The sequence below is a fragment of the Ixodes scapularis genome, unplaced genomic scaffold (assembly GCF_016920785.2).
Source record: "Ixodes scapularis isolate PalLabHiFi unplaced genomic scaffold, ASM1692078v2 PGA_scaffold23__2_contigs__length_901104, whole genome shotgun sequence".
In the NCBI taxonomy this organism is placed as follows: Eukaryota; Metazoa; Arthropoda; class Arachnida; order Ixodida; family Ixodidae; genus Ixodes; species Ixodes scapularis.
In genome coordinates, this window is record NW_024609850.1 from 739,247 (window position 1) to 764,916 (window position 25,670).

The window sequence follows — 25,670 nt, forward strand, 5'->3', positions numbered from 1 at the left end:
TTGTCAACGTTATAAACAAGCCTTTCCTACAGGTATTACACATGTTTGACCTTGGAAATTCCGCGAAACCTTCGCTCTTGTAAAATGCAGTTCCAGGGTCAACGCATAGATGGTGCCAGAATGCCCCCAGTATGTACCCTCGTCCTAAGAACTTTTAAGAAGTTTTAACAGATCTCGTCTCTCTCGGTCATACTCAGTTGCAAGAGTGTGAACCTTAAGACTCAAGTTTTTGTTAACTGTGTTCATTTTCTTTAATCTTGGAAATCCAAGATAGCAGTGCCCATGTATCCTCCCGAAGTTGCTGGTGCATGCTTGGGACACCCTCGGAAGCTTCTGCCGTTGACATTGGAAACCTGTGGACGCACACATACTGCGGTTCCATCCTCCGGCCAAGGCTACCCGATTGCGCTTGCACAGCTTTTGCAGTTAGTTCATGCTGAGGCGAGACGAGGTATAGTGGCATTTGCACATTCAAGATATCAAAACCCACCACATGTCGCTCCGAGCGGCATGATGATGATACCCAAGAGCTATTTCGCGTATGGTCTATAAAACCTATATAATGCACGATGCTGAACCTTCCAATTTCTACATAGTTTAGAACCGGGAAGGCGGACATGCAGCAAGGCTCGCACCTGCAGTTGCATCCACTTTGACAGGTGTAATGGGCTTCCCTCCCACGGCGCCATACTTTGTCACGCCTGGAAGGTTGGCCTGTCACACTCCTATTGACCAGGTCCTCGCCCTTGTAGAGGCACCGGGACAACAGGATCAGCAGCGCGAGTCGAACTTCGCCTTGCCTATGGCCCTGTCAAATTTTTCTTCTGGTCGGGCATCCCCGCCTCGGTGGTAACGCTGCAAGTGTAAAGATAATCATAAATAAATAGGTGATCAAGCAAGTTTTAGTACAGGTATAGTGCCTGGACGTATTCTCCACTGGCGCAATTGCCATCTTGTTCCTCCCATGTATTAAGAGTTGTCCCAAGGAAGCAACAATGATGTTACAAAACCGAAAGTGTCATGCTGCCGAAAGTCTGCAGTTGGTCTTCAAACCTCTAGTGAATAAGACAAGCAGGTACAAGTGCCGCTGCCATCATGGCGTCCCAACTTGTTACTGTGAAGTGACTGTGGACTGTCGAGGCACCGTAAAGAATAGTGCGGCAAACACACCGGATGACTAACCCCACCTAAACCCCCTTGACGAGTTTGTGCTAGTTTCGTAAGTGGCATCAAAGCGCCTGAGCAGGAGGCCCGTGCAGGACTTGGAAGCAAATGGCAGTGTAGCCCTGAAATGAGAGGCACTTGGAAGTGAGTGGCAGCACGGTACTCACTCGTGGCAGGTGTCTCTCGCTTTCAGACAATTAAGGCTGGACCGTAATGTAAGCGATTTAGTGAGCAACGAGACGAGCATCGGCAACAGCGACGGAGATTTCTCACTGTCGCTTGTAACGCTGCTCGGTCTTGAATTACAAGAAAACGTCGCTCATCACATTGGTCGCTTGCTCCAGTTGCTTTCATGCAGTGTGCCTCGTCGTGCGGCTGAGCGATGGCAAAAAGGGTCGCCATCGCTTGTCCCGTCGCTCCCTTCATGGTTGTCAGCACTTGCAAAAATGTGAAGTGTGAAATTTATGTAGGGCTTTGTCCATGCCGGCTCTCAGACTGCTGGCAGAACTTTGGGTTTCAGTGAAATACGACCACATGGTTTCTCACTCTGCTTATGTACTGAGGAGGAAAGCTGACGAGGAAGTAGTTGAAACATCAGTTCACGATCTCTTCAAGAAAGTTGTTTGAAACACCTCATTTTCTGTTGTTTTTTTGGCTGTCTACAGTGCCGTCCGACGGCACTCCACCCGTGCCTACAAGTGCCGTCCGAAAGAAAGTCGAACAGCACATGTATCCCTGGGGAGCTCGTTAACCAACTTCCCACATACATTCATGCCGCCTCGCGGCAACAGTATGCGGCTGCTAATTACAAAACTATTAACCTACTTGGCCCCATTGCACATGACGCCTCGCAGCGTCCAGCCCCTCTGTCCCATACCGAGCCCCGCTGTCCCCCGTTGACCTCCGGAAAGGGACGCCCATACCATTTTGTTAAAGGGGCCCTGCAATCATATTTAAGCGCCTACCTTCTTTGCGGTTTCCACGTCTCTTGGGGTTCGGGCAAGTCAGCGGGCACGGAGAGAGTAACTAAATATCAGTGAGTCATATTTTAACCGGAAGATGCGGAAACCTCCTCCATTTATGAGGGCGACCGGCATCGCCGAAAGCGCGCAATATGTAACGTCTTTGGTCCTGGGCTTACCACTGGTCAGAGCCGCTAAAGCTTTTTTTTAGTTGAAATACAAAATATAAGTGTCGCGAACCGTTTCAGTTATGTATGAAAGTAGTTTTTGTTTGGTAATTTAGATCAGAAAAGAAACAAATGCAGTTTATAAAGTATGGAAACAAGAAAAGACTCGTCGACAAACCCGCCACCAAGCGGCGGAAAAAACGGCGCATACTAGAAAAGGCTTGTGGGATGAGGCTCCGACGAACAGCGAGCGTAGAAAGGTCCCGGATGTACGCGGCGGCGCTGCGGTCGTATACCGGATCGAGGAATCGACCGGTTCCGAGCGTTCCGAAGGCTTTCAGCACGGGCTTGGCTGGCGATTTGGCCGTTTGGCGGTATGGCAGCGCGAAGTGGCTCCCGTTCTGAACTGATCTTTACACCGTGTTTGCTGTAGTTTGTGGCCAATGAAGTGTTATGCCAAATTAGTCCTTAATCGCGCAGCAAATGCAATGCAAGCCGCCCTGGCCACCCGTCTCATACAGCCTATCCAGAATATGCTTTAGTAGCGCCCTCTCGAGCCGTCGACACGGAGTGCAGCAGCCGTGAGCGCTCGATGAGCTCACTACTCCTCTAGTTCACGGCCACTCAAGCTAGGACCTACAACGTCATGAAAGAGGTTATTTTTTGTTTGTTTTTGTAATTCTAAATTGCCTATAACTTTTAAAATAAAGCGAAATTTGGGAAAAGATTAAATTACTACGTTCAGTGCGCTCAAATTCGGTGTTAATTAAGAACCAGTCAAAAAGTTGTTGCAGGGCCCCCTTTAAGCAAAGTTTCGTCGACAACATCCTTTTTTTTTCCCAGTGTTAATGGTAAAAAAGAAATGACGTAAATATCGCCAAATGCCTCGACAAAACAAAATGTTCGAGAAAAAGATTTTAAAAAGTAAGCCCACACTGTGGATCGAATCCGGGTACGCTGCCTATGAGGCGAGCTATGCTACAATTTCCAATAAGCTACGCTACAACTTCGAAAAACTCGTTTTGACAATTCGCTTTACATAAGACTTTCGGACGGCACTTGAAGACGTGAGTGGAGTGCCACTGCAAGACACGTGAACGTTCTGCAAGAGTGCCGTCGGACGGTACTCGACACTACATTATATATATACCGGGTGTTTTTGCGAAGACTTTCAAAAATCCTAAAAATTAGGGCGATTGAAAAAAGAAGAAACTCTCTTCGGGAACAAACTACCAGCCACGGCGGACGTCAGGAATTGCCAAAAACCTACTAATTAGCCAGATAATTAATTAAAACTTGTTAATTAACTTTTTAATTAGGGGAAATAGACATATGGTTTCAATTAGAAAGTTGCTGAGCGTTATCGAAAACCACTAAATCAGTCATTTTCAGAAAGACTTTGAGCGCGTGAGACGAGTAGTAGCGCACTGAAGTTGCCACTCGTGGAGCAGGTACAAGGCTAGCGTTTGCGGTAAGGCGCCCGCGCGATTTTTCTGCCTCTTATCTAGCCCCAGCCTTGTACCTGCTCCACAAGTGGTAATTTTAGTGCGCTACTACTCTTCTCAAGCGCTTGAAGTCTTTCTGAAAATGACTGATTTAGTGGTTTTCAATAACGTTCAGCAACTTTCTAATTGGAATCATATGTCTATTTCCACTAATTAAAAAGTTAATTAACAAGTTTTAATTATCTGGCAAATTAGTAGGTTTTTGGCAATTCCTGCCGTCCGCCGTGGCTCGTAGTTTGTTCCCGAAGAGAGCTTCTTCTTTGTTCAATCGCCCTAATTTTTAGGATTTTTGAAAGTCTTCGCAAAAACACCCGGTATATCTTTTTGTAATTACTCAATGCGCGTTTTTTCCCACAACCTTCACAATACACGCCAGAGGGCTACCAAATAACTGCAACATATACAGCATTTTGTATAAAAAGTTTGTGCCCTAGTCAAAAAAGACCTCTTCGAAAGCAACATCAACAATGCAGAGAAACGAACCTGATTTCGAACACCCGCAGTAAAAGCAAACGGGGTGCAAATACGAGCGCCAGCACATAATGGGTACCATAGCAGTCGGGTTCCGCGAAACACACCGCCTAGTTAGGTGGTACCACAGCCGTACCAAGGCGCCACCCGATTTGTAGAACTCGCCTTGTCCACCGATCCACGAGATAAAGCTCCCGATACACTTACGAAGTCCCGTCCCCCCCCCTCCGGCTTCGGTGGGACCTTCGCCTCTGTGTGCGTTCCCGCAATCGGACTGCTCGCTCATTGACAGGCCGTGCTGACAGGTCGGTTGCGGGACTTCCTCGGGAAAAGCTCGAAGGTCATCCCATGCGCAAAGCACGTGTGCGACAAGCAGCCCCACACGTTCGCCGCGTTCGCCTTCACGCTTCCTGCACACACACACAAGGACACTTCACAAACGCTCCGAAAAGGAAGCACTGAAAAAGTCAAGCGAATAGACGAGTACTCACCAAGTAGACACAAAACCCACAGCTCGGTCCATGGGCACGGCGACATCTGAGACACTTTTTGTTTTTCGGAGAACGTTCTTCGAAGGCACTAAAGGCCTGAAACCGCCCGAAAGTTTGCAGCTTGCTTTGTTTTTGATTTTGGTTACGCTGGCGATGGCGTCGCGGCCGACGCGGCGACGTTCGCTGGTTACGACGAAACTCATTTGACGCAACGTGAATGTTTCTGTTTTAATCGACATACATTAAAACTATTAAACGTAAAAAAATTTGTTTAAACATTTATCTAATTCTTTGTAATGAAGTATGTTGGTTGTGTACTAAACTGAACCTTGGCCTGTCTCAGCTTCGTCGTATACTAAACTGTAGCTTGGCCTGTCTCAGCTTGGTTTTATTTCAACATGGCGGCGACCATCGTTGCGTGCTGTGTTGTGCTCAACCTATTTTCTGTGCATTGGTCGTCCTGTTAGCCACCTCTTGCAATCCACATCAGCCGCAAGCATGCTGTCGGAGTATTGTGTGCCCGCCGGAAAGAATATACAGTCTTCTCGGAAGCAAGGCTGCTACTAGGGCTACTTGGATCGTGGCTTGGACGTCGTCGGCTCCCACGAACCGCTTCCGCGAGCCTCACGCCGTTTGCTTGGTTCCTTTACGTTTCTTGGCCTTGGCCTCATCCCTATAGGACCTAGCTGGTGAAAAACAATCTACGACAACGCGGCGTCTTTGGAATGCGATTGCTACGATCAGTGGCTCTTAAAACCTCAGTGGCCCCCCTTCAATTGTGAGCTCTGTGTGTGTGTAGGCGTTGTAAAGAGAGCTCTTCGGTGTGAGCGCTCTTACCTTCACAGTGTGCAAACTCTTCGAATGGTTATTCAACAGGCGGCGCTGCGAGACGCGAGCCTTCGGCGTTGCTTCAACTCGCAGTGTGGTGGTGTGGTTCTCAAAATGGGCACTTATACTCATTTTCATACATAGCGTGCATAGCTGTCAAAGGTACTGATGTGGTGCGCATGAAAATACAGAAAAAAAAAAAAGTGTTCCTGGGCGCGTTTCGTGGACGAGTGGTAGGGCTGCTCTGGCGATACCGACGTCTCGGCGGCAGTGGTTCAAACCCTCTAGACGCGCAGATTTTTTTTTTTTTAGCCATTTTTTGTGCAAGATTGTGCGCATTGCCGAACTACATATTTCGATTCCTCCTTTCTTCTTGCTATTTATTTGTAAGTCGCCGAGAGGCACCATTTCTACCATCTGCTCTGCCGCTTTGCAAGTGTTATTTGCCTGCAGTACCGAGGTATATTTTTTTTTTCGTGCAGCGTGGAATGAGGAATCTCACTGATAGCAGCCTTGCCCTAAAATTTATAATAGGACGTTAATCGACAATAGTTGTGGCCTGAACAGCTTATTTTGAAATAGCTGTCAAGGGTAGGAATCCCCCTCTCGGGGTACTTGCGATGCACCTTGAGGCGAATGGCGTTGTTTGTGAATTCGGCATGCTTGACAGTCCCCGTGCTCGAAACTTCTACATGGCGAGGTCTTCGCTCCGGGGACGCCAGCTTGCCAGATAGACACTGCGCCTTGTACTTCGCGACAGTACGGGCCCACACTCCGGTGTTGTTACTGACCGTCTCCAGGACTTCACGACCGACTTCTCCGGGAAACGCGTTCTTCTACTCGCGTACACGTTGGCGATCACCTGCTTGCACTCTTTCAAGGTCTGCGCACAACGAATCTTTGAACATATCCGAGCAGGAGAGGTACTTGAGCTTGTTGCGTAAGACGCCATCTTCTCAAAACCAGCCAGTGCCACACAACCCGAAAACCCGCAGCTGCTGCCGCACGGACGAAAACGAAAACAATCTAAAGTAGTTTACATTATCGTTTCCTTTTTATTGAAAAAAATGTGTGCTCCGTCGAAATCATAACACCACTATCAGTTTCTAGATCCAAGGAGGCACCTTTTTCGACTTTTTTATAAGTGTTTTCGCAGGGGACGCACTATTTTATGGGGTGAACGTGGACACGGTCGGCGATGCAAACCGGTGCGCTAGCTTTGACTGCGTTGCATGCTACGTATGAAACGGAGTATAGTCTTGAATAAGCTGCTGCACCTTCACTCGCTCCCAGAGACGCACCCCACGACAGTTCTAGAAATATGTAAAATGCAGACGCAGGATTCGGTTTCGAATAATGTGCACGACGCGAAACTTGTTGAATCTCGTATAAAACGAATTCTCAAAACGAGTACTCGCAGGTGTAGCTATGTGGAAAGGTGCCCGCTTCTTGCAAAGCGAACCCAGGTTCGATGGAAAAATAAACATACGTTTTTTTTTGTTTTTTTTTTACAATTAGTCTTGAGAAAAATGAATGTCGACGAAACTTTGTGCATTACTTTTTTTTCCTTTCCTTTTTAATTTTTTTTTTTGCACAATTATTGAAAATAAAATGTCGACAAAGCATTGAACTAAATGGTGTCGGACTCCCTTTCTAGAGGTGCATAGGGAAACGGCGGGGCTTGGGTTGCCGGATGGACGCCGCGAAGCAGCATTCATAATTTTTTTTTTTTCGGTAGTACAAATGCTGCTGGCCTGTGACTCCCGCTGAGAAGGGGAAGAGTCAAAACAGAGTCACACGAAAAATTGACTCTCTAAGAGAGTCGTGAAGTGTCAAAGAGAGTCATGGAAGCAGTGACTCCCTTTGGACTCCTTTTTTTCTAAGAGTGCATTTGGACACCGGTTTGAGTTGTCTTCACCACTTGTGGGGTCTCTCTGTTATAATCGCCGCGCGATCGGCATGTGCTTCGCTCGTCTCCCAGGGAGTGACACAATACAACGAGAAGATTGCGAATCGGTTTACTATACTTCCCAGTTGTCCGTCTTCGAGAGCCGGCACTGCGGCCCGCCGAGCCGGGTTGTCGCCCGTCATTCAGAGCTCGCAGTCGCTGTCCAGGCCTGCGGATCGTCCTCCCCACGCCAGCGCTGCGTAGACAAGCTGTTCCGGGCTATCACAGCCCGAGTCTCGCTGCGGAACCACTCCGGGATCGTCATAGCCCCTGAGCAGGTTACTAGGTGGCACCACTGTCATACGATCGTCAGCGCCTCTGGCGGCAATAATACCAACCGATGGGAAGTCGCGGCGGGCGGACATCCGGGAGTGCACGGTGCTGTCGTAAGTCAGGATCAGTAGCGGCAGGATGCCTCCCATCGTGTTGTTTTGCGGTTTTAAACCTATTAATGCGCTTGACTCCTTTTTTCGTGAACAAGGGTTGAAAAAAGGTAGAAAGCTTCTCGAAAGCAAGCATGTGTATGCGGCGAAAGAGACGTATGGCCGTGACATTTCGGCTAAGTGCCATTCGCAGCAAGGCAAGAACGTGTACGACATCACGATTCAGGTAAAGGAACGATTGAATGCAGTTTCATTTGATAACGGCTGCTAAATAATTGCAGCAAATGTTCTATGATTTATTTCTATTTATGCAGCTGAATCCCGTGTCGCGCGAGATCGTCGACAGCACTTGCAACTGCCGCTACGGCGCCCGCGGCGACTGTAAACACGCCGCCGCGGTCGCCTTGTTCGTCAGCGAGGATGAAGTTGCGACATGCACGAGTCTTCCTCAAGCTTGGGGAAAGCCGTTGGGAAAGCCAACACTGAAGGACAAGGCTCCCATCAGTGAACTTTTTGGAGGTGTGTTCTTAGCAGTGGCGTAGCCAGGAACATAAACCGCATGTAAGCGATTTGGCGAGCGACGCCGGCGACGCGACGGCGGCGAGGACCCGCTTTCGCTCGGCATGAAAGCGACTGGAGGAAGTGACCAATGCGATGAGCGGCGTTTTCTAGAAATCCAAAAATCAAGCGGCGCGACGAGCGGCAGTGAAAAATCTCCGTCGCTCGTCGCTGACTCTCATCACTTGTTGAGGTCGCTCGTCGCTCGCTAAATTGCTCACATGCCCCCCCCCCCCCCGTCTACAATTTGGGGGAGGGGGGAAGGGGGGCTGCAGCCCCCCAAAGACCCCTCCCCTGGTTCTTAGCGTGACTCGCTTGCGCGTTTGAACTAAATGCATTCGATGTCTGCTTCACCACTCGACCTCTTGCCTTTCAGAAGACCGGGTGTTTGCTGGAGGGAGGCCACCAGCTCGTTTCCCGCCAGCTTATATTATAAGCCACTTCGACGGCATAAACTCACCGTTCACAAATGTGCTAAAACAGATGAACAGGTGCCAAGTGGACCTGGAGTGCGAGAGATTACTTCAGGACATGGTGGGTGCAGCCGTTGGGATAGTGGAGGAACTGACCGTGCTGGAGCTTCTCCCAAGTGCAGAGATGCCAGCGTACCATACCCTAGAGGTGACCGGGACATATCCCGTACTTCGGGTGGCCCCGAAAGACCACTCGGCGCACATGAGTCGACTGGAGGCCTCGTTTTTTTATAATAATGTTGTCTGCTCCAGCCCCCTGAGCTTGTGTATGGCCACACTGCAGCAGTCGAAGTGTGCTAGGTAAGGTCTTTTAGTGTCTTCAATGATTTTTTTTTCTTTGTTATAGCAGGCATAAGGCAACTCAATTGTTATTTACACTCCAAGCCATAAGAAGCCTGCAACAAATCCTTATCTTTTGCAATTCTAATAAAAATGCATTTCACACCTCTACAGGTGGTACAAAGAGCGGAAAGTGCGAATCACGAGCTCCATGGCGCACACCATTTTGAGATCCAGGAAGACCCCCGAGGACCTCTCCAAGAGCCTGCTTGGTGCAAAATGGTTTTCATGTGATGCTACACGTTATGGCAAGTTATATTCCAATTTCAATAGGAGTGCTCTGAATTTTTAAGACCTGGTTCTACCAACATTTCCCATGCAGGCTTGCGAACCGAGCCAGTGGCGAGGAGTGCATTTGAAGTGAAAGTCGGGGCCCGTGTTGTGGAGGTACGGCATTTATATATAGTCTTTGAGTATATGACCACAAGTTTGGAAGTGTCAATAGCCTACAAATGTAAGGCGGCTTGCTAAACAATATGTGAGCTTTGTGGCACCACTGTATGATAATTCTAATCTCCTAATTGTTTGCTAGATGTGATAAATGCTCTGTGTCCATTCTAGGTGGGGCTGCTTGTGCACAACCAGCAGCCATGGCTGTGTGGCAGCCCCGATGGTCTTTTTGCGACCGGTGAAGGAACCATTCTACTTGAGATCAAGTGTCCGCACTCCATCAAAGACTCTGCGGTCATAGATTCAACCGCTGAGGTTACCTTCGTGAAGTACCTCGTGTACAAAGAGGGTAGGCTGTGTTTACGGCGCACTCACAAGTACTATACTCAAATTCAAGTCCTCATGTACGTCCTTAACCTGGGAGAGTGCTTTTTCTTTGTGTACACGAGTGTGGACAGTGCAATTGCTGCTGTGGAGAGAGACAACGTTTTCTTGGAGACAGCCATCCGGCACTTGGAAGGCTTCTTTTTCTGTCATTACTTGCCAGCAATTGTTAAGAAGTACTGTACATAATCTTCCCCATCTCCAAGTGTGTTTGTAGTTGTTTTTTATCACATGTAACATCAACTTGGAAGCGAGTCGTTTTCATAGTCATTTGCTGAAAAGGGGGGACATTTTTTTCAATAAAGAGTGCCATCTTGCATGTAGAGGAGTAATAACCCGTGTTACTTATTTGTACTTAAAATAGGATAGATAAGAGTTTTTTTGTATTGCTTGTCATGAAATAAGCTCATGCCATTCTTTTGAGAAGCCCTTTTATTCTTAGTATTGCAAAAACAAATACAAATAAACAAACTTTGGTGGCAACTACCAGGTCTATTTCAATGACTCGAAACGAAATATCAGATGTAGTTTGTTAGTGCATTCCATTCCTGGCCTATAGATGTTTTCCGTTTCTTGTGGTTACGTGGGTTCCATATCTGCTTGGTGGAACGAAAAAATGGCACATTTCAAGCTGGAATATGCGAGAAAATATAGGCGAGGCAAAACAAGGAGTAACAATCATGCATTTTTTGTAAACAACTTCCAGCGGTGCGGAGAGATCAAAACAATGTTTCACCGCATACCAGAAGTGACGCCATTCAAGACGGCTGCGCCCTTTTGGAAAAGGTGTATACAGTCTAAGCTCGTTATTACAGACCTTGGTTTCGACCAAGATTTCGGTCTGTTGCAAAAGGAGTATGTTGTATGCAGATGTGAAGTTGAGTCAATGGCCGCATAGAGGAAAACCAACCAAACTCTACAAATCGGTATGTTATATCCAAGTGTCTGTCGTAACCAGGTCTGTTATAATGAGCTTAGATTGTAGCCGGCGATAGGTTTGAAACAACCTGATTCTACACTTTTAGTCTCGGGCTCATGGCTGTGATGCAATTATGGCAGGTTGCAAGTTCGCCAGAATGCAGCACATATGAAAAACATCGCTCATTACTGGTATGAGGGAAATTGGTACCCGAGTGTTTAGAATGTTGTACACTTTGATTCATTGAATCATTCGCTCCACATGAATACGGACTTGAGCAATGTTGTACGTCTCCTCTACCTCTTGGCAACTAAACTGCCCAGCCCCTGAAAAAAAAGGAGGCATGACAAGCACAGCATTACTGCCCTCTACGCTAGCCTTAATACCCGGAAAGCCCTTGTCTGCTAATATCACGTCACCTGGCTCAACCAAGTTCAAAAACTGGGAATCTACAGTAATATGGAGGTCGGAACAGCGTCCGCCATAGGCCTTGGAATGAAAACAAATCATCCCATTTGGAGTCACTGCGACTAGAAACTTCAGAGTGTACCCTGATTTGTATGCAGAATACAAGGCACGCTGTTGAGCCACAGAGCCCGGCTCCTCTGTGCGAACTTCGGTACAATCAATGATCATTTTGCATTCTGGATAGTGTGCCTTAAAGCACTGGAGCAGCATGGACAGGATGATTGAAGATGGTGGGCGAAAAATCCACTTTTCAGTTGCAGCAGACAGTGATGCAAGCACAGTACGAAAATGCCGTGATGCTGTGGTGCGGTGTATACAAAACAACACTGCAAGTGATGAGTAGCTCATCCCTAGTTTCATTTTCATCAGAAACAAGAGGAGCTTGTTTGCCATTGATGTGTCCACCGATCGTTCTGAACCTACAGGAAGCATGCTCAGAAGCAGGGCAAACACGGTTGTGGTCACACTGCACAAGTCCTCCAATGACGTAGGAGAATGACGGACACTCTCGTAGCCTTGGAAGCACCCTGTTCTTTGGTCAGGACCAGATTGCCGTGACGACACAGACGGCACCCTGGGGTGTGTAATCTGTGTTGAGCCGCTGCCATCTTGCAGGGTAGAAATGTAGACCGAAAACTGCCCCTTGCAGATCTCCATGTCGTCGGTCTGAGAACCCTAGAAGTATATGGATTTGTCACGATTGGTGCAAATAATAAAGTGGCATGACAAAGAGTAAGTTCATAACAATTGGGAGTTCTAGTGAGCCGTTATGAGGCAAACGGTTCCCTCCCCCCCCTCCCCCCCCCCCCTATTCATTAATGCAACTGTGAATGTGTGCGGAAATTGCAGTCAACTCTGGAATAGTTTGACTGGATCGTCACGGTTAGCGGTACGTGAACTAGCGTAAGAGATGAAGATTTGCCTTGCATCATGGCGGATGAAGCAGGACGAGCAATGGAATGAACATCTCAACACGGCCCACAGAAGCTGTGGTATTGTTTCGAAGCGAAAGGTTTGTCTACAAATGATTCGCCAATCCGTGCTGTTGCACTATTCCGACGCATTTGATCTCCTCGGACTGATGGGGCATCGCGGCCGCCATCACGGGTCCGACATTGTAGACCGTGTATTTCAATAGACGCAAATAACTGGTAAAATGGCACCTTGAAGGCCATTGCCTAGTCTTTTGTTGTCGTTGTACTGCTTTACATACACATGAAATTGCCACTGGCAGGCATCGCACAAACTAAAATGAGGGGCTTTTTTTCAAGAGCTCCGAAAGCAAACGTAGAGCACAACCAAACAGTCTCTTCGAAAATCATGTACAATTACTTGAAAGTGAGCATATGTACCTACTCGCCAGCTCGATTGCACCCTTTGCGTATGCCATGGTGTTTATTTTAGGTGGACTTAATTGTGAAATTGACAAGATTATTTCAAAATTTTAAAACTGCAAAAGATGTCCTATATCATGCAACATCCCCAATAAACGCTGGAGCTTCAGCGACTTACTGTCCCCCCTTTTCTATGTATCTTCCTCATGTTTAAATCTACAAGACGTTGCCGCAGAAGTCTTTGCGCTATACTTTGTATCACCTAATGTCCGGGCACAGCGGATGCTTCGAGCCATCGGTGCCAATCCAAGGCCGTTTCACCTTATGTCCGCTGCGTCCGGACGTAAGGTGAAACGGAGTAGTGTCCCATGAGGTCCTGTAAACCACAATGTGCATGCGCATTTGTTGGTTTTTTGTTTTAGATATCTGGTTGCACATATTTTAGATAATTGTTAGGGCATTTTCGCACGCCACAGTAAAAGCAATATGTATGTGTACCCTTATGAATTCCACGTTCTGCTGATTAGAGTTCAAGAAATTCTATTAGTAACTTCAACTTGGTTGATACAGAAATCTTACCACTGAACGCTGTGCTGTTTCACTGGATTCTGCAGCACTTTCTAGCAGGCCGTCCTGCCGATCCTGTGTGCCGATAGAGTTTTGATGCCAAGCTGGGCCTGGGCTGCATAAGCATCATGAAAATTAATAAGCAGCTTGCTTAAGTCGGCAGTCAAACATCACGGTAGAAAACACATCCGGAGTCTAATTTCTTTCCTCACTGGAATATTTACTGCATAAGTTTGCATATTGTAAATATCAACAATTCGAAACACAGGCCAGGTGCCACTTCGGTCACTGCGAGGGAAGGGTAAGAGAGCTAAGGAGGTAAACTGGGCACTGAAGCGATAATTGAAACTATTTTGAGACTTTACCTGTCAAGCCCTGATGCTTGGTCCTGGAGGATCCCATCTGTTGCACTAATCTCCGGGTCATCAGTCTGATCTTCCTAAAAAGCAGACAGGTTTCCCATAATCCATGTGAATACCATAGTGATGCGACAAAGAGCCAAGTTGACAAACAATGAGCAAGACTGTGTACCCCAAGACTTCAGACTAGTGTCGCTTCAACACCTGTTGTGAACCTAACATGTAAGTGTAGTAATTACAAAAAAAGAAAAATGCAAAAAATAAAGTAGAAGAGCAGAGCCCACGCAGGCCTGCGGAAATGACGAGGATCTCGCATGCCGATGAGGCGGTGACCGGTGGAGCCTGGGGCGGGAAAAGCCCCGGAATGAGACCCGTCTGACACGAGTGACACTTCGAGCCGCACTGATTTACTAATGGTCAACAGCATGGGGCTGCGCACCCTGGGGGGCGGCCAGCCTGAGCGCACGGGCGCCAGTGGTTGGTTTGTGGCACCATTTATGTCGTGTAGAACGCTTTAACAAAAAATTTGAATACTACAGTGAGCACATTTGTTGTTGTTTTTGTTTTTTTCAAAACAACCATGAAGAGCTTTCAGCTAAGTTCAAATAACAACAGCCCATTTGTGCCCCCCAGAAGTGCCCACGCCTCACTGACTTGGGTCTGACAAATCCTAATGTTACATTTGACACTTGTTGATGCAAAAGCCTTACCACGGAAGGTTGTCTCTCCTCTCTGAATTCAACGGCTGTACATACAAGGTGCAGGCCCTCATGCCCACCTCGGCTGCCGCTGCTAGTTCGTTCCCTGCTTGTGCTTCCAGTCAAAGATGAAGCGGGACCCCCCAGACTCGATGCTTGTCTGCTTGCTACTCTGTGATGCCATCTGCAAACAATATTAGATTGATGCGAGTCACAAACAGAATGTCCTGTAGCTATTCATGCAGTGCCCGCGAAATCACGATCATAAGCTGGACGATCGCCTAACCCGGTAGCACGCTGCTTCCCCATTAAAAACAACAAATATTGAGCGGTGCCCCGAACCCCTGCAGATTTTTGCAATGACACAGGCTTTTCGATTTCGATGTACAAACAATAATCTACAAAATTGGTGTTCAAATTTCAATTGCGGTTAATATGGTCAAAAGCGAATCAGCCGGGCAAGAAACCGTTGGCACAAAATAGTGCAAGCCACGAGGAATGACTGTTTATAATGGCAAGAGCAAGCTTGTTTGTTTTAGCAGTTTCTCATAACGAGGGCAGATCTTGGACACCGCAAATCTTAGTTCCGGTTCGATGCGGAGCAGTGACCTGTAGTTTGTTTTCGTCCACGCCATCGCAGAGAAGCCAAGTACATATGTCTTTTCAGTTCTCGAGGCGCTTCACGACCCCCAGCTCAAGTTTGAGAAACACTGCAGTAGCATAATAACAGTTAGCTTTAGATGTTGTTGACTTCGAAATCAATGTATTAAAATATCTGCAATTAAAATATTCAAAAATAGTGACTTTTTCGGAGAAATATACAAGGATATCAAATTAACTACTGAAGTTCAATGATACAATAACCGCTGAAGTTATAACTAAAGCTGGTCAAAACTTCACCTGTCAAACCTTGACGCTTGGTCCTGCGGAATCACTGAACTCCTCTTGTACACTGCTGGAAAGAGTGTGGGGAGGTACGCAGGATGGGCTGCGATGTTGCTTTTGGCATTATTGACAAAATGCTCTGAACAGATCCTGGAGCTGCTGTTTGGTACCCATTCTGAGCCATCTGTGCTGCAAGAGTAATCCAAATACATAGTCACATTAATATTTTCATTGCAGGTTAACACTCGTAAGGACTCAAATACGGCACAAGGAATATCTTTTTGTACCTCTTGTTTTCATAAACTTAGTAGAAAAAAAATTCAGATGAACACAGAAAAAATTTACACAAAAGCCACTTTTTCTTCGGGAAAAAATTCCGTAGGACCATTTTAACCAATTTGGTGTCGATTAAAGACATCGCAAAGTGACAAAGTACCGATCATCTATCAGAATTCTGCGTCAAGGCGGCAAGGAACCGAAAAAACAGGAACGTCTCAATTCGAATGTGTTACGAATTTCCTTTACCCCGCTCTGTTTGCGGCAGAAGTCTTCCTCGGGTTGCCTCAGTTTTTCTAAGTTATATATTTTTTTGCACCGATGAATTCGGAGAGCAGTCTACAAGAATAGCAACCCGTATACTTAGTACGACCGCAGGGTTCTTCACCAAAACCCAATTTTAAGCGTCAAGCGACAGCGTACTCGAACACTGCATTATTTCGGCTTGTTGGAACACACCATTGAACGGTTATACTCACTTTACACGCCTGACAGCCGAGATCCATTTCTTACGCCGTTCCTTATCCCACGGTTGCGAAGGAAAGCGGTGCAGTTTCACGTGTCCGAGTCCCTCGTTGTTATGACAGTTCTTCACACAGCAGTACCGGTACGTCTTCCGTTTCGTCTTGGTACGGCGATTTTCGTCGTCAGAGGGTTCATTATCGGCGTGCTTACTTTTGACCGGTGCCATGAAACTTGGTACGCAGACTTAACACGAGCAAAGGACCGTAGCAGAAGTAGAGCGCGCCCAACGTAAACAACGCGTACGTACGGCGAAGCTGGCGAGGCCAGCGAGGCAGACTTCCCATTGCTTTCGAAGTTGGGCGATAGATGGCGCGACCTGTCAGGGCAAACTCGATTGCTCGGAGGCTATGGCCTAGGTCGGTGTGGCCAGGGCTCGCCGTTTCCGCCGGTCCTGATCTGAACCTCGCTGGCGCAACGCTCCAGGAGTCACCATGAGCCAGACCAGCCAGAACGGCTCCATCGTTCCTGCGCGGCCCCAGCCTGGTGCGGCACGCTCTTCCTGTTTCCTCGCGCTCGCCCCCGGCTAGAAAATGTGAGTAATTAGAAACATACTCTGCAAGCTAGAGAACAGTATGCACGTTACAATGGCTGTACCGTGATATGCAAGTCTGGTGTGGAAAGGTGACAGGCAACAAAGTGCACATGTGAGAAGGATATTTACGCTTCACTTTAGCTTTTTCTAAAAAAAAACTTACGCATCCTGTTTTCTTCATGCCGTCACATTTGTTACCAGATTCAGCGTTAAATTTTGTTGCCGAAACAAACAAAGCTTTATGTGCTGGGAAAATTTAATATTTGAGAACTCGCAGGCTTGGAAGGTTTTGGTTACGACCGCGCGTGTGCCGAACGGCTATGCGCACATACAACTACGACTGCCGGGACGGGCCTCTCGCTTCTTGAAGGCCTGATCGCCTGATTCTGGACGTCACAGCGAAGCAACAATCGGCCCAATTGTTCCTGTTGTATTTCCCTATGTGGTGTCTATAGTATGTTGCAACCTAAGAACGAAGGGCGAGGGTAAGACGGGCCGGAAAGGAGGAAGCAGGCGGAACGCTAAAGAGAGAAGGAGGTTTTCCCCTCTCTTCTCCAGCGTTCCGTCTGCTTCCTCCTCCCCGACCCGTCTTACCCTCGCCCTTCATTCTTAGGTTGCAGCGGACTATAGTGACTCGTAGAACAACTTGTATAAAATTGTTATTTTGCTGAGTAGTCTGCAAAACAAGTTCGTCAGACCACTTTCCAAGCCTGCACATCTATTTTCGTTCACTTCAACAGCAACAATTACTGTAGAATTTACTTACCTGATGCATCACACTGCAGTGATCCACTTCTGCTGCCGTGTCACTTCCGAAGATCTCGAGGGGAAGCGGTATAGTTTGACGCTTGAGTCGCCTTCGTGACTGTGACAGTCTTTCACGCAGCAGTAGCGACATCTATTTTTGGGGGGAACCCTATCGAACCCCAGCGGGTTCCTGTGGCATCTCACCTACTCCTATAGGAGTAGGCAAGATGCTACAGAAACCCGCTGAGTTCATGGAGACATGAAGCCGGGACTTACTTTTAAGAAGAACGGTTCCCAAAAAGGCTGACGCCGATCCAAAATGCCACATTCACACTTGGTTTCTAAATGCACCCGCCTGCAGTCCTTGCGATCCGGGCTGTCCTGGCCTACCCAGTCTTTTATTTTGCAGCCGCTAGATGACGCAATACGTAGTGACAAATTGCATTGCCGGTTAATATTTGGGTCACTTAAAGTGAGGGGAGTGGGTGGAGTGGAATGGGGGGGAGAGATTTGTATTATCGAGATTCTGCTGAGTCGTTGCCCAAGACGCCTCCGACTGTACGTTGCAAATCTTAATCTGTTTTTCATCTGTATAAAAGCAGATATTAATTTACTGACAGGATGACAGTGCTGGTGGGCCCAAATCTAATTATGTATTTGCAATCTGAACTGCTGATAATGTAGTTGCAGGTAGTGACAATCTCAATTTAGTGGAGCAAGTCAATTGATTGTTCAGGAGAGGCTCTGCCCAGTACTGTTATTCACATGCTTCAGGCCCTTCTACCGTTAAGAAAATAGTGTTTCACCCTCTTTGCACACAGGAGCAGAGGGATCAAAAGTCGCTTTTTAGGGGCAGGACAACACTGTCATACTACTATAGCCAGACTTTTAACTCAACATATGGTTGATGATAGAACAGGAAGACATCATTTCATGACTTCTTTTTGCAGCGTAGCACGATATAGTCATTGCTTACCTGACAGGCGAGTAGTTGTAACAACGAGAGTTGGTAAGGTTGCCAGTATCCCACATGAATAAATACTATCTTAAAGGCGTGATTTCAAAAGGTAGTGTTCATTTATTTAGTGCATAAAGCAGCCTGGCTGTGGCAACATCATAAGCAACAATACCACCTTAATGGTAGTGACCACAGCCCTTGTGTCACCTTACTAAAAGTACCGCAAGAAAGAGCTGACATCACCTCTACAGGTTTGCATCGTCATAAATCAAGTTAAAGCAATTTGCTAATGGTCTGAAAATCCTAAAACAAGTGAAAGTGATTTACTGGTGGAGTGAAATTACGAAGAATTTTGAGGGCATGCATTGCTGAAATCTCACCCTATTAGCAACTGTAGCATACATTTTGTTTGGGAATATGCATGCTTCCTGCTATTACTACAACAAAGAAATGGGGTTCAATGTTTTGACTAACATAGCTCCTGAGCATAGGGCTAGATTGACGTTGTGAAGGAATATTGTGCTTTATTTATACTGCATTGCACGTCATTTTGAATATGTTGTGCGGCTATCTTTTTCTTTATTACAGCTACAGTATGTCCTAGCGTATAAACAAATCAAGACCTTGATGTTACTCGTCGCTCTAACCTTTAATTTGCTATCCTAGGTGCTGCAGTGGCTGCTCCGCCTGGTGAGGCCGTGGCCTCCTCTTGGCCACCTCTCTTTGCTGTCCAAGATCGGTGAAGTACGTATCTGTGCCTACAAGTCATTTTGTCTATTGTTTTCAATAGACAATGACTTCCTTCTACTTTTTTCTCATTCCTCTGCGATCCTTTCCTCTTCCTCACTATGATCCTCCGCGTGTGTTGTGTAGACGCTACCATTCCCTACGACCTGATTTGATTCTAACTCCGAAAATACTGCTTCGATTGTACGTCTAATGTATTCTCCTGCCTCATCCCCTTCTACCTTTGTTCCTTCCTGTGTTGTTAGTGCCTGCTGGTACGCCTCGGTCATTTTTCCCTGTGCATTGATGTGTTCCCAGAATCTTTTTGCCGCATTTCTATCCTTTTGGCTTACCTTTATCATCCACTGGACCCCTGCTCTCCCAATTTTGGCCGGTATTAATGCTAATGTCTCCTGCTTTCTTTCCTGAAATTCCTCCCATTTTGTCGCTACTTCGGCTAGTGTGGCCCCCTTTTTCTTTGCCCATCTGTGTTCCTTAGATGCCGCTTGGTGTCTCGATATTGCTGCCTTAACCTCTTTATCCCACCAGTTTTTGGGCTTGAGTTTTAGTTTTCTTCCTCTTTGTTTGATTCAATATTTCTCTAACTCTCTTTTGAAAACACTTAGTCTTCATATGTCCATTCTTTTTCCGGTTGCTTGGATACAATGTTCATGATCTGCTTAGATGCCTCTTGTAACTGTTTAACATTTAAGTTATTCCTACCCTCTTGTTTGTGATTTTGCATTTCTGGTTTTATTGTGCCAAATCTGATTTTGATTCTCTTATGGTCACTCCCCAGACCTTAGACCTACATACCTCCTAATCTGTTGTATATTTTACGCGACATTAAACAGTAGTCAATAGTCGAGTGCGAGTTCTTTCTTTCCCATGCTATTTTTCCATCACATTTCACCTGAGCGTTAACCCATTAACATTAACCCATTAACCTTTGCAGAACGCCTCTAACATCCTCCCTGTTGTATCTGTATGTCCATCAAAGTCTTCCAAATATGCATCCACGTCCCCCAAGATAATTATTTCCTTGCTAGTGCCAATTTCCCTAACGTCTCCTGATATACATGTCAAGTGTTCTGCATTTTCCTCCCCTGCATCACTCCCTGTTTTTAGATAAACAAAACCCAGGATTGTGTCCAAACGCCCAAAATTGCCTTTGAACCAGATGTGTTCCCTGCAGCCCTCTCGTTCCCTTTCCCATTCCTGAACCTTAACTAACACCCCTAATCCCCCTCCCTTGTGTTCCTCATTGGCCCGGTTGCATCCCATCCGATGATATCCAGGTATATATGGTGGTTCTTCCATATGCCTGAGATGTGTTTCTGCTAACCCATACACTGTAAAGTTGTCACTTTCTAATTGCTCCTCAATCTCCTCCCACTTTCTTCTGTTCCAGCTCTCCTGCATGTTTATGAACACTGTTTCTTTTTCCTAGTCCTGCAAGGCTTCCTCTCACCCTCCCAAACTCTCCCCCTGTATCTACATTTTGGCCCTCATTTACACCGGCGCCCTCAGGGCTCCGGGGCTCCGCAAGAAATGTATGATGTGATGTCCAATCCTATCGCCTACCGTGCTCCCAGTGGTTCCACTGTAGTGGATGCCCATTGTAAAAGGGTCGGAGCGAGCTTCGTGCACCGCCCTGTTTACTTTCATTACTCCATACTCAAATCGTCGGCTCAACCCCCTTATCACCCGGTTAGTTTCCATCACCCGCTTCTCTATCTGCAAAGACTGTCCCCAGACCTCTGGAACGGTGCATATTTGCACATGCACAGTCTCAGAGACGTCCCTCAGCTTACGTAACCCCAACTCTATCTTCCTGGCGAGGTTCTGGCTCCGTCCCTTTAACACATCATTTAGTCCTGCGTGTACAAACACTAGGTTCTCTCCTTCCCTGTTTTTCCACACCTCCACCTTTGCTTTGGCCATAGCATCTACCATGCACTTTCCTGACTGAGCCACACGGTTACCCTCCCATCCCCTTTCACCCTGTCCAGCAGCCCCTCCTTAACCCTTGTTATGTTTGAGTCTCCTACCACCAGCACCCTCTTAACCCCCGACTGCCTGTCTTCACCCCCTCCAGCTCTCTGTGCTTTCTCTGCCTCAAGTTCTGCTGCCTTTCTCAAGCCCTGCTGTACTGCAGTACTATGCAGCTGTGCAGGCTCCTTTCCTACACAGTCAATCACCTCGTCACTATTTAACTGGCCCCCCTTGTCTGCCCCCCCCCTCGCCGTCTTCTCTGCCACCTCACCCTTTTTCTTATTAACTACTCCTGTCAGTTGCTGCACCATCTCCTCATACTTCTTCTTATGCTCTTCCAACTCCGCCTTCCACTCTTCCCCTAAGCTCCCCTACCTGTCGCTCAACCTCGGCTCTCTGTTCCTGCTATCGTCTCAGCTCTCCCGCCACGCTCCCTACCTTACTTTCCCATTCCCTGGTCATCTCCACCACATCCGCTTCGGCCCTCTTATTCATATCTCAGACTTGCGCCTCGAGCTGAACCCGCTTCTCCCGCTCTACCCGTATCTCCCACTTCGACTCCTGAACCGTATCCGCCCATTCCCTTTCTATTCTCCCAAAACCAAGTTCTACCTCCTCGCAACTCCGACAGGTAAAGTTGCTCTCTTCGGCTTCTGCTACAGTTTTGAGCTCCAACTCCATCATGCAGCACCAACGGCCACACTCCTCAGATTCTACATCGGGTCCCCCTTTTACATTAGCCTGCGCATTTTTCTTCCTTCGCATATTCACCATTGCCTACGGACACACAGCGCGACCCCACGAAAAATATCGCACCAAAACCAAAAAAGCCTGGGTAACGTCCCTGTCCACAAAACCAACTAGCCTGCCAAAAGTTTCGAACGTGCTGGTGGTTGGGTCTTGTGACCCTACCTAAAAAGCCTGCTGTAACCCAACTATCTTATCGCTACTTTAAAAACTGCTTTCTGCTACCTCATAAAACCACCTGAGTTAGAGCAAAAATGCTTTACAGCAGGGTGGTAAACCTGGAGGATCAACCCCAATGGGGTGTGCCCGTGCAACACCACCAATGAAGCAGATCCAACAAGCAAGCCTATCCTATCGCTACTTTAAAAAGTGCTTTCTAGTACCCATAAACACACTCGCAACTAAACTAAATACACCAAATATTGCTTAGCTTCGCAGGAGCTCTGGAAAACACGTCCTCTTTGTCAGCTGATAAGCAGCTGACTGGTGAGACATATTGATGCCTATTTCGGAACACAGAAAGGGAAGGTAGTGAGCTTTGTAATAGCACACTCATTCGTGTTTTCTTTTTCATGTCTTGTCATGAAGTGGAGCCAAAGGTTTTTTTTCTTTTTTCACATTGCTCGGCTGCCCGAGGTTGCAAATATTTGTACAAAACATGGGAGTGCACAGCAGTATACTTCCTTCATACTTGGCGATGTCGAATTTAAAAATTGTCAAATGGTTCATTAAAGTCAAGCTTTCATGGAACAATTTTTTTATATCATTATTAGTATTTGACGTGTACAGCAATAATGGACCTTCTTTCTTAATGCATATTCCAAAGCTGAAATTACTTCTCTTAAAGGGGCGCTCGGGAGCTTTCTAAGACGGCCTATTTATGGCCGTAACACATTCTATGTGCTCTAAGCATCCCAAATATTTAAGTTTAAATCATGTGCAGCTTAGTTCGCTAATAAAAATGTGATAAAAGATAGTGAATCTCAGACATACAAATGGCGGCACTGAACCCGGCCGAACGTAGGTGAGGAACGAACGGGGCTCATCAGACAATCACAAGCGATAGCTTCACGTCCGGACAAGCAGCCAACCAGCCCTGCTCGTCTGCACAAGAGGCCCTCGCTTGCAATTGACTGACAAGTGTCTTTCGCTGTTCCACCCTATTCGCCTTGATTCGGTTCAACCGCATTCGCTATCTTTGATCACATTTTTTAATAAAGAAATAGGCCACACATGATTGTACGTTTTGGACTTGTGGGATGTTAGAGCACATAGGTTGAGTTAGGAACATACATAGGCCATCCTGGAATACTAGAGAGTGTCCCTTTAATTTATTTCATTTTTTTATATATTTTTTTATATATTTTTTATATATATTATATATTTTTTATATATACAGTTCAGCATTTCAGTGAAACAAAGCAGGAACATGATAGCAGATGAAAGTGGAGAGTTCATTTTGTGTTGCCTGTATTTCTCCACTTTTTGTGCATTTTCTTGACAGTGTTTCTCACTGCAGATTCATCTTGGACCTGGCATCAAAATGCGAGAGGCAGCATTTACACACGCCGTGGAAAAGGCTGCCACTCCTGGCCGCTCTCTCAGAATGGTCAGCCGATCACTGTGGGAGCCTGCGTAGCTCTTCGACAAGGGTGTGTCAGGGCAAGCCTGCAGGCGTCTCCTCTAGGAGGGTGTGGTGGGAAAACAGCCCCTACCACACCAGGTGGGTATTTCTGATCAACCTGGAAGGGAACAGCATCTGTTGTGGCTGCTGTGCTTAGCTCTGAACAAAAAAAATGAAAGCCGTTTACAATTCCCTGTAACGCTGGATTAGAGCGCAGCTCTTGAGGAGGAAGATGGAAGCGTACTGAGGGATAGGTGACTCCTTGAGGTCTAGTGACCTCAAGGGGGTCACGTGACCTCAGGGCCTCACGTGATTTTGGGGGTCACGTGACCTGAAGGGGTTACATGACCTCAAGGGGGTCACGTGACTTCAGGGGTCACGTGACCTCAGGGGGTCACGTGACTTCTGGGGGTCACGTGACCTCAGGGGGTCACGTGACCTCAGGGGCTCACGTGACCTCGGGGGTCACGTGAGCTGAAGGGGTCACGTGAGCTGAAGGGGTCACATGACTTCAGGTGTCACGTGACCTCAGGGGCTCACGTGACCTCGGGGTGTTACGTGACCTAGGGGTGTCACGTGACCTAGGGGTGTCACGTGACCTGGGTGGGTCACGTGACCCCCTGAAACGTGACTTTAGGGGGTCACGTGACCTCAATGGGGTCACGTGACTTCAGGGAGTCACGTGACCTCAGGGGGTCACGTAACCTGAAGGGGTCACGTGACTTGTAGGTGTCACGTGACTTCAGGGGGTCACGTGACCTCAGGGGTCACGTGACTTCTGGGGGTTACGTGACCTCGGGGGGGTCACGTGACCTCGCGGTTACGCCGACGGCGACGGCGACGGCGACGCCGCTCAAGCCGGAAACGGGCCCCTAAGAGCTGCGCTCTAAAAAAAAAATTGGTTATGGGGATGTTTATACAGCGTGTAGTTGGTCTGCCATTAAAGTTGCGACGAGTCACACGCTGTAGATGAGCAGCGTGTGACTCGTCGCAACTTTAATGGCAGACATAATGTTTGTATAGTGTGAGTTATGATTTACTATGATTTGATATTTTTATGAACCTATTGTTGATTTTGCCTTGTGCAGCACACGTGTACAGTGAGAGGCACTAAGAGGTCAGACAAGGTGAATGTGGACAGAGCAGGAGAAATGCCACTTGGGGTGTAGCGCTTTCTTTGCTCACTGGGAGCGAGGCCACAATGTTCGATCTGCAGTCAAACCTGAAGTTATCGAACCCGGTTAATTTAAGGGCACATGGTAAGGTAAACTTGAAAAAAAAATCGATTTTAGTTTTTTTCGTTATTTGAAAAGTTTAGTTCTTTCTGCACATTTTCCATTGTCCCAGTGTTTTTGGAAAGCTATATTTCGGGCTGAAAATCACTTCTTCCGAAAGCAAGTAGCAGGTGACTACGCCTCCTCTTGGGATACACTCCCAGTTTATCGACGAATTCTCCAATAAAACAAAATCAACACAAGACCTAAAAGCTTGTCCAGTAACAGATAATCTAAAAAAATTATTTCGCAACTATTGCATAGCTTTTTTTCAACCAAGACAATCACGAGACGCTGTGCACGTTTTTCCCAGGTGTGTAACGTGTGTACATTCAAGTGTTTGTGTTTTCATAGCGACAAAATGGCGCCATTGAATGCTGTTCCTTTATTCAATGGTGGCAGCATTGCACAAGCCAATGTTTTGAAGTTTTGTGGATGGAACCCTGTTTGGAAAGCCATCAAGTGGCTGAGGCAAGTTGACATCACTCTAATATACTTTACGGACCAAGCGACATGGCAGGTCACAAAAGAGGCCCGGCAAGCAAGGCGATAAGCCTAAAGGCAAAGATATGACTTTAGCAATGCCTTTCAAGCTGGCGGCTATTGAAAAAATGACTGCAAGGCTGTTGGTGCCAATAGAAATTCGTTATTCACCAGTTTTTTTACTTTAAACTCAATTATCTCAAAACAGTGTTTTTTAGTACATAGGTACCATTTTTTCCTTAACCTGACATTATGGAGGGTTGATTTTTTATTCCTACCACATACATGGGTGTTCAAAAATACTGAACTAAAATTAAAAATGTGCACCTAGCAGTTTTTGAGTTACAAAGTTATTAATAGATGAAAAAAACTAAAATTTCAGTACTAGAATAAAAAAATATTAAAAGAACTTATTTTAGATTCAAGTAATTCTAGTTCAGTGGATAAAACAATATTTCGAACAAAATGATATATGCGTGACAGAAATACT

The 25,670-nt window shown here is 46.7% G+C and overlaps 1 protein-coding gene and 1 pseudogene across 1 annotated transcript; one reads left to right on the forward strand and one right to left on the reverse strand.

Moving 5' to 3' along the window:
• Positions 1-7,715: 7,715 nt before the first annotated feature.
• Positions 7,716-10,499, forward strand: LOC115308416. The gene is made up of 6 exons (XM_040214956.2): positions 7,716-8,145; positions 8,234-8,438; positions 8,854-9,250; positions 9,404-9,537; positions 9,612-9,676; positions 9,851-10,499. Exons 1-6 carry the CDS (start codon positions 7,948-7,950, stop codon positions 10,250-10,252), a joined length of 1,401 nt encoding a protein of 466 aa, XP_040070890.1. The 5' UTR covers positions 7,716-7,947; the 3' UTR covers positions 10,253-10,499.
• A 224-nt stretch (positions 10,500-10,723) lies between these two features.
• On the reverse strand, positions 10,724-16,389 carry LOC115308417 (annotated as a pseudogene).
• Positions 16,390-25,670: the final 9,281 nt, after the last annotated feature.

What these genes read in the sequence shown, in the direction of transcription:
- LOC115308416 (XM_040214956.2), top strand. Translation starts at nt 7,948, where the DNA reads ATGCCTCCCATCGTGTTGTTTTGCGGTTTTAAACCTATTAATGCGCTT. An exon ending in TGTACGACATCACGATTCAG is followed by an intron (nt 8,146 to 8,233) that starts GTAAAGGAACGA and finishes CTATTTATGCAG; the next exon opens with CTGAATCCCGTGTCGCGCGA. An exon ending in TCGGGGCCCGTGTTGTGGAG is followed by an intron (nt 9,677 to 9,850) that starts GTACGGCATTTA and finishes TGTCCATTCTAG; the next exon opens with GTGGGGCTGCTTGTGCACAA.